This window comes from Crocodylus porosus, unplaced genomic scaffold (assembly GCF_001723895.1).
Source record: "Crocodylus porosus isolate Cpor-Errol unplaced genomic scaffold, CroPor_comp1, whole genome shotgun sequence".
Lineage (NCBI taxonomy): Eukaryota > Metazoa > Chordata > Crocodylia > Crocodylidae > Crocodylus > Crocodylus porosus.
The window spans coordinates 66,338,674-66,353,499 of record NW_017728943.1 but is presented as its reverse complement, the minus strand read 5'-3'; the positions used below and the strand labels follow the sequence as shown (position 1 = coordinate 66,353,499).

General features: G+C 41.5%; 1 protein-coding gene across 1 annotated transcript in view; it reads right to left on the bottom strand.

Annotated features, from left to right (window-relative positions):
• Positions 1-14,826, bottom strand: part of RRP15 (ribosomal RNA processing 15 homolog) — a 38,541-nt gene that overhangs the window by 19,776 nt on the left and 3,939 nt on the right. Inside the window, exons 2-4 of the mRNA XM_019549484.1 lie at positions 12,065-12,333; positions 8,787-8,884; positions 7,700-7,901 (exon numbers count right to left, since the gene is read on the bottom strand). Of these exons, the coding sequence (XP_019405029.1) occupies positions 7,700-7,901; positions 8,787-8,884; positions 12,065-12,333 (569 nt within the window). The remainder of the gene's footprint in view (positions 1-7,699; positions 7,902-8,786; positions 8,885-12,064; positions 12,334-14,826) is intronic.

The window sequence follows — 14,826 nt, the reverse complement described above, 5'->3', positions numbered from 1 at the left end:
AATGCAAACGCTGACTGGGGTCTGCGGCCAGGGAGGGGGTAAACTTGCCTTCCCACAAGGATGGAGCTGCCCCTCTGCCCTGCTAAAAACTTACTGCTCGCTGTGACTGTGGACTACAAATCCCAGAGACACCTGGAAGCAGGAAGAGGAAGTGATAAACAACCCTGCAGAGTCCCTACTGTTGTGACTGTGGACTGCAAATCTCAGAGACCTTGGGGACAGCAGGAAGAAGAAGTGAACATACAACTGAGCTATGTTTAATGCTCACTTCAGAGAAAGAACTATTCTTGTTCAAGCTTTTATGAATTCAATGCTATTATCTTTTTCCCCACCCGCCCCCTCCACAGCCTGGCAAGCACACCCTCCCACCCCCTCAGGCAGACCCTTCAGCCAGCTCTGCGCTGGGGCCTGGCAACATCCCCTCCACTTCAGCAGGGAGGGGAGGGGCAAGGGAAGCACTGGAGGGTTTCTCTCTTTCCTTCCCTTTGGCAGTGGCAGGCAGGCATGCTCTAGTGCTCCCCAGCTTCTGGCTTGAGCCACTGCAGGCATGTTGCTGCATTTCCTGAATCACAAGTAAATGTGTGCTCATTTGCTTATTGATTCAATCTCTGTAGCTTAGACTAACCTGCAAAAATTGAATTAATTCCGCCTTGGGCTTTGACTGTCTGTTTTTAGCCCTCTATACATGCTACTTCCCAACCTAAAAGTTCTGCCACAGTCCTGAAATACTGTACCTGGGTTAATTAGCTCTCTCTCCAACCCCTTCCAAAAGGGAACACAGGTGGCAGGCAGACTTCTTCCATTAGCAGCTACTCCACTTGCTCAAAGAACTGAGCCATGGATCTAAACACCCTCGTTCTGCTGAAAAAACTGGATCCGAATTAGGTCTGAAATGGTTCCACGCAATACTGTACTTTCTGTTATGTAAACTTAAACAAAAGCACAACCCGCACGCTAAACTTATACATGCAACGTTAAGATAACTTTGATAAGAGTGTAATGTCAACAGTCAAAAAAACAGTTAGGAAACACTAAATTTAAGGTTGCCTGTGTTACTTTATTTCATCCTCCATACACTTACAACAGCCTTAATGACATGATCACAAATGGTGATCAAAACAAAGAGGCTAGATGAAAAATGTAACCAGGTTTCAAACCAGATCCAGCAGATGACCTACTGACAACAAAAGGAATATTGATCTAAATAAAGAAATGTGTGCAAAACTCCAACTAACAAAAAATGGGTACCCAAACTGGGAGATTAAGTTATGACTACTTACTAGCAGGATGAGACAACTATGTTTTCTTACAGATGTTTCAACTGAACTGAAAGGGGTAGCCCACTGTTTTGATAAATTAATTGCATACTCTAGTCTGAATATTAAAAACATGTTGGCAGTTGCTTTTTTTGTTTGTTTGTTTGGGTTTTTTTGGCCACCCCTTGCTATAATACTGACCATACTGTAGCATATCCTGTTTGAAGTACAGACAAGTGTTACCAACACACTGAAGTCCAATACTGCATTATTTTTAACTCTTTCTATTTTACCTGGATGCTACTCATCTCTTCTCAATACACAAACTGCACTAGTTTTTGCTGACACCACTCCTTGGGTAAAGTTGCCAAAAAAACCTGGCCAAATAGTTTTTACTAGAGGTACACTAATATACTGGTTCATATCAAATTGGCATCAACAAAAGGAAAATTGACATTATTGTCAATTGGATTTTTTGGCTGGTGTAGCCAATAATGTCACTGATAAAGGCTGCATACATGTACACAGCTGCAACATGCATGGGGCCAGGAACACAGACTGGCAGCTTGGAGAGCGATGTCCGGGTGGTAAGTCTGTGGTGGGGAAGGAGATTGGGGGAAAGAGAAGAGGAGTGGTAGGGGCAGATTGAGGCCCCCCACAGTGAGGGTGGGAGTGGGGCTGGAAAAGGGGTAGGTGCTGCCTAGCTGAGGCAGGGCAGGGTGGGATGCGGGATAGAATCATGAGCAGAATGTCTGGGAACGCAGGGGGATGGGACTCCCCACTTCTGTGAGCATGCCTGGGGAAGGCATGGGGGGCATATACCCCTGCATTAGTGCATGGGGCAAGGGGAAGGTGCACAGGGTTGTGCCAGCCTCTTCCCAGCGGTGGGGCTGGGCCAGGGCTGTGCTTCGGACAGGCAGGCGGTGCTTGGAGGGGGGCTATGGGGTGGTTATGGCGAATTTTTGGGTGGCTATAGCCCACCCTGTAGCCCCCTCTTCCTGCCCCAGGTCCCCTGCTGGGAAAGAGGATGGTGCAGCCTCTGGCCTCAAGCCCACAGCAGGGGCTGTGCCTCTCTCAGAGGTACATGCCCCCTGTGCCTCTCTCAGGGGTACACGCAGCAAGAGAGAGCTGTCCCCTTCCCTGTCCCCCAGATGAGCCACCCATGGCTGCATCCTATACTTTGTCCCAGCTGGGTACCACCTGCCCCTGCACCAGTCCCACTACCTCCCTCACCATAGGGGCCTCGATCTGCACCCCCACACCCCTTCCTTCCCCCAGAGACGTACCAGCTCAATGCTGCTCTCCAAGCTGCTGGGCTGCATATCAGCTATCAGATTGGTATTGGCCAATATGGGTGGTTAATAATCGGCCATCAATATCAGCTAAAAAAAATAATCTTTATTGGTATCCCCTAGTTTTTGCCACGTAATTTCCTATCACTGAAGAGTCTCATTAGATTTTAAAGCATTCTCTTTAGGACTGGGACAGTGCCTCCACTATACTTATACCACATTCAGAAAATGGCCAAAATATCAGATATAAGTGCTGTAACACTGCAGCAATGATCTGATGCCACACTCCCCTGCAATACTTTTACCTCCTCCTGTTGTGATAGCAACTGCATTTTTTTTAAATCGTAAAAAGGTTTCAGGCCATCCTCTCACATTTCTAGCAGGATTGTACACCTCCAACATTCCTGACAAGACACAGTTCACCCGACTTGGCCCAAGCTGCTCTGTAGAATCTTGCCACTCCAACAAGCTGCAAGGAGGGAGGACTTCCCCTTTTTCATATCTGTACCATCAGGACCACAAACAAAGCACCAGCATGACAACACCCATAAATCTATGTAAGGGTGGGGGTGGAAAAAAAAAAACAAAACAATCAACCAACCACAAACACAAAAACAACACTTTCCTACTGATTTCAAAAAGTTCTGACTTTTCCTTTCAAAAAGACTTTTCTGTGGTCAGGTAATTTATTTGAAATATACCACCTTCTCTCTCTCACTTGTTTCTACTTGTGGTCCAGCATCCAACACAATTATGTTGATGAATTATTTTTAAAAAATGACATCAGAAAAAAGTTGTGCTTTTAAAAGCCATGGCCAACATGTCCCAGCAAATATCTGCACTCTTGGAGCTTGCTTGCTGGATACCAAGATGGCATTCATAAGTGTACTTTAACTCTAGAAAGAGGGGGAAGAAAAAATGTCGCTAGATACATCAGTTCATTATACAAATCCCATGGTTTGCCTCCATATTAAGGATTTAAAGATAATTTTGGCCAAAGATTTGTGGAAAGTAGTACCTTGAGTTTTTGTTTTCTTAAAGGATAATTCTAAAAACGCAGTCAGATTAGAGGCCAAAATACCTCCTTACACTGAGGGCTGAGCAGGGGGAACAGGGGATTGTTCAGGCAGCAACAAGCCTGAGCCCGTGCTTACCTACTTAGTTTACTTGTTTATCTCTTCACACCTCAAGACACCCTTCAAAAGATCTGGCAGCACCCCAGGGTGCCCTAGCACCCTGACTGAAAATCACTACTCTAATGCAACTGAACTGTCAGCTTTGATGCTAGCTAAATCTCTACTAATCTCAGGGATCAGAAGTCTCAATCAATCCTGAAAAGAGGCTATTTCCTTAGGTCCCCAGTAGCACATTGTTATGAGCTGCAGTTCAGGAGACTGGCAGGTGAACCTTATTTACTATCATTTAGATCAAGCTTTATTAAGTAACTTATTTCAAAGTCCTTGCTTTAAACTTTAAAAGATGGATTTTGTCCTATATTAATTTAACCTCCCTCATATTGGCTAGAATATAACAAGTCATCTTTCAATGGCTGCAATCTGAAATTATGACTTAACAGACAATAATAAAAGCCTTGGAAAGCAAGAGAAATTTGTGTCCCATTGCCTTTCCTCTCCTGATTTTACCCTTCAAAAAAGAACTTTAATGCCTTGGTAGGATGGGACCTATAGGAAGAGAGTCAACCTCAGCAGTTCTTAGTAGACAAGTATCCATATCACAAAAAACTGTCACCTTTATCAGTTCCTCTGATACTGATCTCAGAGGCTGAGGACTGAGAGGGTACAAACGACATGCTACTTCTCCCACTTTCAGCATCATTCTTCCTAAGCAGGGTTAGGGCTTGTTAGGAGATCACTGACTGAACTACCACTATCAATACTGTATCTGTTCTATGGATGAACAGATAATTTTGGTCTCCAGAGCTGCCAACACATACAAGCACCTTTTGTGAGGGGGGGGGGGTGGCGGGGGAGACTGAGAATGTCAATACTCCTTACAGTATGTTACAGCCATAGGTGATAAAGAAGGAAATTAGGGTAGATTCTCAGTATAGCGCATGTTATTCCCAGAACTGTCCAAAATAAAACCCAAATAACTCATTTCACTGTAAAAAATGCACTAAAAAGTCACTCCTTTTAAACAACTGCATTCTTCTCTCACATAGAAAGGCATTCAGATAAGGTGGGAGATCAGATGATCTTACCCAGAAACAAGCATTGTGTACAGTATTTTGGAAAAAAACAAGGGGAAAAATATTACTCAAGTCAGCTGGCTCAGCAAGGATTAAGAAATGCCCTGATAAACAGTTAATGATATGAAGGCAAAGCCTTTGGCTCCAACTCAGAGAAGTAATTACTCCCATCTGGGCACACAAAACCTGCAAAATGGCTACAGTTTCCAATGGCACAAGCAAATGTTCAACAGCCTGTGTGTCCTACTATTGCAGCTGCATGAAAGAAAAAAAAAGCATACACAGAAGATTTAGGCAGATGCATATATAAAAAGAAAAAAGGACATATACAAAGGTATGAACAACAAACACAGGTCTAAGAAGGGGATAACTAAGATGCCAAGCTGTAAAAGTAAATACCACAAACCAAACTGGAAAGGTGTTTATGCTGTTGTAAAAAATCCCAATGCCATGGGGGATCCTTTATAATGCGTTTTAAAACTGTCTACATGCTTATATCCATATACCCTAATAATCAACTACAACAGGACATCAAGATACTAAGGGTCCCTTGAGGATGCAAGAAGTGGCCTCTCCAAAGATTAGCTGCCAGTACCCCAAATGGAGGAGGAACAGAAGAATTTGCCTCCCCTCCATACACAGGAGTTCAAAAGTGGAAAATCTGCTACATTTGCAGCCTGCGTGTAGAAGAAAGCAGCAAGAGCCTAAGTGTGTTCAAGCTGGATTTGAGAGAGATTCACTTTCACTGAAGGGATTTAGTTCTGCTATGCTTTTCTTACAGGCTGGTTGCTTTATATGGGTGGGGTGGTGTTTCTATCGTTGTGGACTGTATTTTAATTGATGGCAAGGTGCCTGCAGTTTGGGATTGGCATTTTTATATTGTTTATGTTGAAATAAGCAAACACATTCCATTTTCTTATACAGTGAAGGCCATATGCTCTAAATGCCAAAAAGCATAGCATCTTGCTATCAAAACCGGCTTTTAGCTCTTGGACACAAGCGAAGGATTCTCCTGATCTGTCTAAATTCACAAAACAAAAAAATCCCTCCCCTAGGGGTATGCAGGCTCCAAAGCAGCAAGTTACAATCTGAGAAAAACTAAAACATTCTGCCACTGAGCAGGACTTTATGTTCTATTTAGCCTAAGATGCATGTCTGGGTATAGGCCTCAGCCTTGCTCATCAAAAAGATGAAGAATGGGAATATGCAAAATTGGTGAGTTGTGTTCCCAAAAGAAAACAAGCCTTAATTAAAAGCAGTTTGAACAAAGTTCCTGAAAGGTTTGGTTCAATCTTGGCTAGAGGATCATGGCAACCAAAGAAAGTGCCGAAGGAAGCAGAGTGGGAAAAACTTAGCCTTGAACATGAATCGCAAGATTCCTAGAATCCATGCATCACTTCAGGAATTTTTGGATACAGTAAGTTTGTTCAAAGGGAAAGAAGGTACACAAGATGTGAAGGGAGGAGAGAGACAAGCATCCAAAAGCACCTAAAACATATGCCCTCAACAATTCCTCCAAAATGAAGCACCCAAAAATAAACAGAAGCACTGAGACACCCAAAAGCTATCTCCTTAAGCCCTATAATTCAGGGGGGAGAAGACAGAGAGGGACACAGTCAGCAAGCCTTCTCTACAGTTTGATAGAAGGCAAAATAGGCCACAAGCTTTCCTCACACTAGTCTACAAAATTTGTCTGCCATATTTTTGCAGCTGATGTATAATCACCCCTGGCCAAATTTATAACCATGATGACAAATCCTTAACTACAGCAGCGCTAGCAGGCACAACCACTAGACCTCTTTTTCCATATGAAGTCAAACACGCAGGACAGATTAACTGTCAGCACCAAGTTAAACTGTTCTCATAACCCAAAGAATATTTAAAATATTTTAACATTACACTTGCATGAAATTTATGAGTTCTCTTCATGCTAGGCACTGTTTCAGCATGCTCCCTGAACACACACAAACAAAAAACATGTGACAAACTATTGTCTTTCCACTGATTAAAGTATTTCTTCCTGGCACAGAAAAGTACTTAGTTAACTGCTGTGGTCTAGGCCAAGAAGTATTCCACCCACTACCAAACACAAAAGTTCAAAACACAACTGTTGTAAAAACCTGCAACTTCTGACATTTGAGAGAGAGAGAGAGAGAGAATGTCTTAGCAACGTTTTTTTAACCTCAGCTAGTCAAAATCCAACAACTTTGTCTGCATCATACCAGTGTCTGATCAAAACAACCATGTGATTGACTTATATTTCTCAATTCCAAAATAAATCAAGATCAGCAAGAATTCTACAGCCACGGCAGCACGCACATGACTAATGAAAGGAAACCCTAAAACTGACCTTTCCAACGTTTCCAACTATCCTTTCTTGTCTGTCCATACTTTGTTATCCATCTCTTTCCATAACAAAATGATACCATGACAGATGAAGCAAAGCTGTTCAGTTTCTGGTCTTACAATCCTCTAAAAACAAGAGAACCCCAAAAGGCAAACTGTGCTAATGCACAAGTTGAATGGGGCAGTATATCACCTTCTATAAAATGGCACTATAGAAAAGGCTAGATAGACCATTTAACACTGTTTGAGGTGGTAAACTATCATTGTTCAGCTTTCAAATAGAAAGTTGCAAAGGCCAGTGTTTGTTGTTACAGTCTTGAAGTAAATGCCCAGGCAGGGTCCAATTTTTTTTTTACACTTCCCTAAATCACCCATACTTTGATCAACAAACTGCCCAGACATTCCCTCGTATTCTGGATTTTGAGAAGCAAAGATCAGAATTAGATGGGAGGGGATGCAAGAGAGGATCAGTCTTTCTTAGTAGCCTGCAAAAAGAGATCAGCAGCATGGGCACAAATGATTAATAACTATTAAATAACCAAGATAAGTAACTCCTGAGAAAACACCTAGTGTGAATTGAATAAGACCAGGCCTACCTGTTTCTTCTTTATTGTTGTCTTAGCAATATTCTGTTCTCTTTTTGTTCCTTCCATGCCTCTGAGCACATCAATGAAATCTTTCTTTGAAACAGAAGACATCAGCTTAGCACGTTTTCTATTGGAACTCCCTGCCTCTTTTACTTTCTCATCAACATTATTTTGGTGCTTCCGGACAGCATTAAATAACTGTACGATACCCCTGGGATAAGAAAGAAAGCAGACATTATATTTTGCATCAAGCTGTCATTACAGAAGGGACTTCTCTTTCAAACCAATACTGAGCTGATGCAGATGCTAAAAGACCCTGAGCTCTCAAGAACAGCTATTTATAATCATAACAATTAAATAGAAAATAACCATATACACACCAGGCATTCTTCTCTTCCTCCACCCCTGATTGTAGGAACCAGACAAAGATCTATCAATACAAACCCAATTCAAATGACTTAAGTGTGTTTACAGTCATACTGAAATCACTGGGGGACTCAAGTACAACACCGACTCCTAGCAGGATCCTTGGCAGCCAAAACATGCTACCAAGAGGTATGTGGTACTTAACAATTGACATCAACATAGGAAAATGTTCCATTCCTGAATACTGTAATATCACTTTTTATTCCCTTGCTATTCCCTAATTCGCTTGCTAATATCACTAGCAAATTACTCATCTGAAGTCTTCATCAAGACATTAAGATATAAAGAGACCACACTGGCAGTATGTTTTGCCAAAAGCATGTGGTACCACATTAGAGCGATAAGAAACAGTAACCTGATCACAAGAACAATGAACTTGGTGAGCTCTCTGTAGAGAAACTGGTAGACATGATTGATCTGCATATTTTTAAGAACAGAATCAACAGAACAATAAGCTCAAGCACAGCACTCATGCTAGACAAAGACTTAACACATTACAGTATATTCTTGTCTAAATTCTTATGTTTCAATATGACTTCTGAAACCTTTCCTTGAACTTGATACTACAAAACACAGACCTGTGTATAAATCACTTGGCTCACACTAGTCACTTCTTAAGAGTTCAATTTAATTGGAAACAGGGGGAGGTGTCTCAGAAACACTTTCTTACCTTGTGGCAATTCTCTGAAGATCTCTCTCTTTGTCTCTGTCTTTGGCAACATCTGGCTTGACTCTGCACATCATTTCCCACTCCCGCTTTTTATCAAGCTGTGATACAAATATCGTTATGTGAAAAAACACTACATATTTTTAAAATGTAGCATACTGTGGTAGTACATTCTGGAAGAAAACAAAGATGATAAATCATACAGATTCAGTATAACTGAAGGCAAAGGGAATTTCTAAATATTGCAAATGTTGGTCCAGGCTGATGAGTCCTAAGGTCAGTTTGTGGCACCTTGATCTGGTCCTTCAACAACAACTTGTCCTGTTGGGAGATAACAATCCCTTGAAGAGTCCTCTGGGAGAGTACATGGGATCTGGGAAAAGGATAGATGGAATCTGAGAAGAGGATATGTTGACTGGGGAAAAACCAACACATGGTTTGAGACTCAGGTTGATCATTAAACAGTTACACAGCTAATTAAAATCAGACACTCGGGTTCCACCTGGATCATTCAACAATTAAATTCATGACTGGGGCAGGTATGAGTTCAGGACATCTATCACACCCTGTTAATTAGTTGGTTAAATGCCTCAAACAAAATAACCACTTCCATATATTAATAGGGAAGGAATATCTATTAACAGGGACAACAAATTAAACAGCAGTAGCAACCACGATAATTAATCAACAACAAGAACAAGCATCAATTAGCAACAGTAGCACTAACAGGAGCAATGAAAAGGAGCTACTGGCTGCCCAAGGCCCCCCCCAGCCCCCACTCTCTGTTTCTCATACTGTTTCAAGGGGGCAAGGTATGCTGCCTTCTGGCTCCCCCTCTAGAGGCAGAGACCCTCATTCTTACTCTGACACTTCACAAACTCACACACCTTCAGCTGGCCCCCAGCTCCCACATGCAGATGCTCTTATTAACTTCAAACAGATACGGTCACTCAGCAAACTTTCTCTCTCTTTCTCATCACTTGACCACCCCTCCCCACCCTCAGTCAAGACAAGAAGCCATGTGCTCTGGACTCTCCCAAGATGACAACCAAATTACAATGCAAAGCTAAACACCCACAACAACGATCTAGTGACAACCCAACCAAGGATGGCAGGATGCTCTGATCAATAAGAGCAGCTGCAGATTACCACTGAAGACCCTGGGCTCTGGTGACCACGACAACAAACACCCTAATTCATAATTCATGGGTGAATGCGCTAAACTCTGGTCAGCAGGACCTTTTAAAAGGACTGTTACTCCACTCGTGTTGACCAGTCACAACTCAGACATGTCCATCAATCACACAACTTGACAAAAACCTTCATTCTGTTCATTTATTGACCAGTCCAAATCCCAACCACCTTAGAAGTGGCACAATCACTCAACTGTCAATCAACAGACATGTCTGCCACTCTTGGCATCTCAATCACACGTACTTGGTAATGGATCCTAAGCCCTTTACCACACAGAGGTGAACAGTCTGAAACTGCATATGCTTTATTTTACACAAGCTTCATAAATAACCACACTGAACAGGAGGGAACAGTATGCAACTCGTGTATCAGAACTCCACCCTAATGGATGGATGGAAACTGGGACGAGGATTGATGGAATCAGCTTAACTGACCCGTTCTACCACACGGATACTGAAATGGAAGAAAAAGGAGAGGGTTATTTAAAAAAACCACCCTCCTGTCCACACTCCAAGCCCTAGATCATATTTCTGATCCAGCTTATCTACACCATAGGAGTTCAAAAATCACAAGTTTTAATTTCCATACGTAGGTCCCACACTAGGTCTTACGGATGGAAGTTAAAACTCATGATTTTTGAAGGTGTGTCATATTTGAGCCTAACCTTACTTTGTGTTCTCTACTGAATGGATCATACAGTGAGTGCACTATGGTTTGTGATCAACTGATACAGCAAGATGTAAGGTACACAAGGAAGAATGTTAACCGAACAGAGAGACTATTAAGTGTTCACCGAAAAAAAACTTGAATATGACAACATTTTGATTTTCTTTTGAAGCTTGATGTTTTAAAACCCAGCCTAATTATATTTTCTGCCATTATCATTGGCCACAGTAAGTACTGTTTTTATTTCCAATGTGACAGTGGAAAGCTGTATTTCTCCCCACCCCCTGCTTCAGGAATAAGTTAGCAGCAACATTTTTTTGCTTAAACAATTTAACAGTGTTCTAGTCAGAGCTATCATACATTAAGCCCACACTATACAAGAACTCTCATGAAATTACAGTCCTTATCTTTATAATTTCAGGCAGACTACTACAAATTCATAAGTTTATGATCATGCTCTGGCTTTTGATCAAAAGAATTACCATAGTCTACCTTCCATCAGCATGGAATTAATAAAAGGCAGACTGTATTCAAGTTTATCTAGGGGTGAACAAATCATCCTACAGCCTCACCGCCCACTACTAATTTGTGGTACCCCACATATTTATTGAATAAAGCCATGGCAAAACAGCAGCTGACTGGATTTCTTACTGCAGCTTTCTGTATTCAACAGGGGGCTACAGCCTAATCACACCCCATCCCAAACTAACAAGAGAACTGGGAGAGTTCACCCTATTAAAACAGCACTGCTAGGCCAAGGCATTCAAAGTGCCTGCATTCCGCGCTTTTAACATCAAGGAAAAATTCAAATTTTAATTTCTGTTACAATCCTGCATAAAAGCTATGCCGTTACATCATCTACATGGTTTTGCCTCATTCAGGAGGAAACTTTCAAAAGTGGACATGACTTGGGTATTTGTTTTTTCTTTTAAAAAGAAGACAGAACTTCATCAGGAAGAATCAGGTGATGGAGGGAGGATGACACTGAATGGGGGTCATCAATTTGCACCTCAAGGTCGATGCTGGTGTAAGATGCATCAGAGCTTCTCTTGTTTTTTGCATCTAGTAGAACAGTAAGACATGGGTTACTTGCCTCGATTCTCATTTTTAATCCCTTAAAAAGGCCCCTCTATTGCATTTTAAGGACAGTCATAAGAAAACTTAAAGATGAGGATAAAACCACAAATAGAACAGTACCCACTATGATGTGCCAACCCTTAGGACTTGCAGTATGCCCCAAGTATCAACATATTCAAGCTGTATCAGGTAAGTGACGAAACACATACCAAAGCTGGAAATGCTCTCAGAGAGTGCTCTGCCAGTAGCTCCCCTTCCCCAACACCAAAAGGGACTTCTACCATCTGCCTGCAGTGAGCAATACTGTGGCAGAAATATACAGATAGTGTCCCTCTCCTTCTCACCTTTATTTTTTTCTCCAGCTTTTCTTGTTTTTCCTTCTCTCTCTCCTTGTCCAATTCTTTATTTTTAACCAAAATGGTGGGTTTACTTTCAGGGACCTTTCTGTTGAGCACTTTAGCCATGGCTTCTGCCCAACCTGTACTTGTACCAGCCTTGGATTTGGCTGAATTTTCACCCACAGTGCAGAGGGCTTCATCCTCATCGTCACCTTCTAATGCTTCCTCTTCTGAAGAGAAGCTGTCTTCTGGGAGCCCTGAACTCCATTCAGAACCTGGAGAAAGATAAAGGAGGTGAGACTCCTGCTTTCAATAATATCCTACCGCTAAGTGATTTTGTAGCAGGCTTAAATGCAAGTATTCAGGACCATGCACCATTTCCTACTACAACTACTCCCCCAAGAAAACATCCAATGGGGTATATACTGCTCTGATTAATTTATTAGAAAGTACATTGCATAAGCATTGCCTTGTATGAGTAATGATTTAAGGGGTTGGGGGGTGGGGAAAATCGCAGGGGGTGAAATAGGGGAAGAAAACCTCAGCAATTTATTATGGATGATGACCATGATGATGATTAGAAGCAGTTAATTTCAAGAGGGGGAAAAAAACAAATCCCTCCCCCAACTTTTCAGGCAAAACATTAAAACTGCAACACTGACACCTAGTGTTTAAATCTGTAGAGCCAGACATACTATGCTAGTGTGGCATTTCCCACATGTGCACAAGCCAATAAGCTTTGCGTATAGGTTCATAAGAGGAAAAGGAAAAGATGCAAGGCCTTTAGAATTATAGCTTCCTACTCAGACAGGCAGGATGTGAAGAGCTATATTCTGTAACTCTGGGATTCAAGCGACTTGCTCAATCTGCTAGAACATTAAAGAGATGCTCAGGTCTCCCAAGATGCATATGAAAAAGCCCTATTTTTTTCAAAATCTGTTGTTACTTTCTTTAAACAGCAGCACTGCATGACAGCGAGAGAGCGCTCAGCCATAAATACACAGAAACAGACAGACATCATATTGGCCAACATCCCTAATGATAACCTGCCTGTTGTAGGTTTCACAACCCCTCAGAAGTCTTAAGTTACTGGCTGTCTTGCAAGTAAAGTAGTTGGAGGGCTTGAATTAATTTCTGTCTGCCAAAATCTCATTGTGACCTTACATGAATAACCTGGAGGCTGACACCTGATACACCTTCTCACGGTGGGTGGTACCTCATGTTATCCTATTGACTTTACTGAAACACTTTGAAAACTAAAGTGTATCTTAATGATACCTAAGGGCCTCTCTCTCAGTTTGCCATTTGTATAACAGATAAAACTACTCATCTGTATAGGTGTGTTTTTCCAAAGATTATCCATGGAGTTTAAGGCTAGGAGAAAACATTCAGTCATATGGTAGGATCTTCCATATATCCAGGCCCTTAATATTTCATCCAGTTACTTTTGCACCAAAACCCATAACTGGAGTTTAACTAAAGCATTTATTCTAGAAAAGGCATTTAGTCTTAATGTGAAGATATCATCAAAAGAGAATATGTTATGTTTCTTGATCGTTTATTTAAATAGTTGCTCACCTTCTTTGTTAAAAATCTGGGCCTTGCTTTCCATTGGAATTTGCCTAACTTCAGCTTCCAGCTCTAGGTTCTTGCTTTGGCTGTATTCAAATAATGTTTGTTTGCATGGGTCCAGCTTATCAAGCAAGTCAAACTGCTCTGCCTGACTGCCCTGCTCCTTCTTCATTAACCATTTCACATTCTACCTGCCTTTAGGCCTACCTACCCTAGAACTTGTAACAAATACAAGATTTTAAAAATCCTTGTAAACAAAGTCATTGCAAACCTGATTTAGAAAATGAAAATCAGCCTTTAAATCAGTGCAAAAGGTCGCATAGATGTTCCTAAAAACAAAAAGCACCTGCAATGGGTTTTGCACTAGTTTAAATGACATCTAAAAAACCTGACATATAAAACCCATAGAACGCTCCTACCATTTACAAAATGTAGAAATGAGGCAAAAGTTCCAATTTGCACTTCCACAGGACCTCTAATTTAAGAATTCCTTTCTAAATAATAGTAAAACTAGGCTTCAAGCACTGCCTGTGGTATTACAAACAGGCCAGGTAGAACACAGATATAAACTGATAAGCTACAAGTCACAAAGTAAACCAGTAGCAGTGTCAGAAGCGGAAATTAGGAAACCTAACTACACAAATATGCTATATGTGTTTTGGTTTATTGCAGTGAAACAGGGATTAAACAAGCCTTAGTTTAAGCAATGTAATTCATATAATTATGGATGAGTCTCAGTTTTTGTTAGAGATTCTAGACTTGATGATTCTGAAGAAAGTCTTGAAAACAGCAAACTCATGTAGTTAAGCAGGGGAATGAGCCTGAGGGAGAGGATCAGAAACCAAAGGACAAATAAAATGAACCCCACCCAAAAAAGTCTTGTGATTTGGTATATTTTGTATATATACACTCCTCCCCACCTCTTTTTTAAAGGTTAGTTATAGAAGCATTCAGTCAAAGCAGAAACAAGCTGATGAAGCCAGGGAAAACCTTTAAATAACTAGGGGTGCACCGATAGAGATTCTGGGGGCCAATACTGATAGTCAATATTTAAGGAGGCATATCAGCTGATACCGATCCGATATCCAATACAGCTGCCATCGATTGGTAAGTCTGGTGTGGTGGAAGAGGAAGGGGGAGGGAAGGGGTTTGGGGAGGCTGATCAACACCCCCTGTGGTGAGGGAGGACAGGAGCA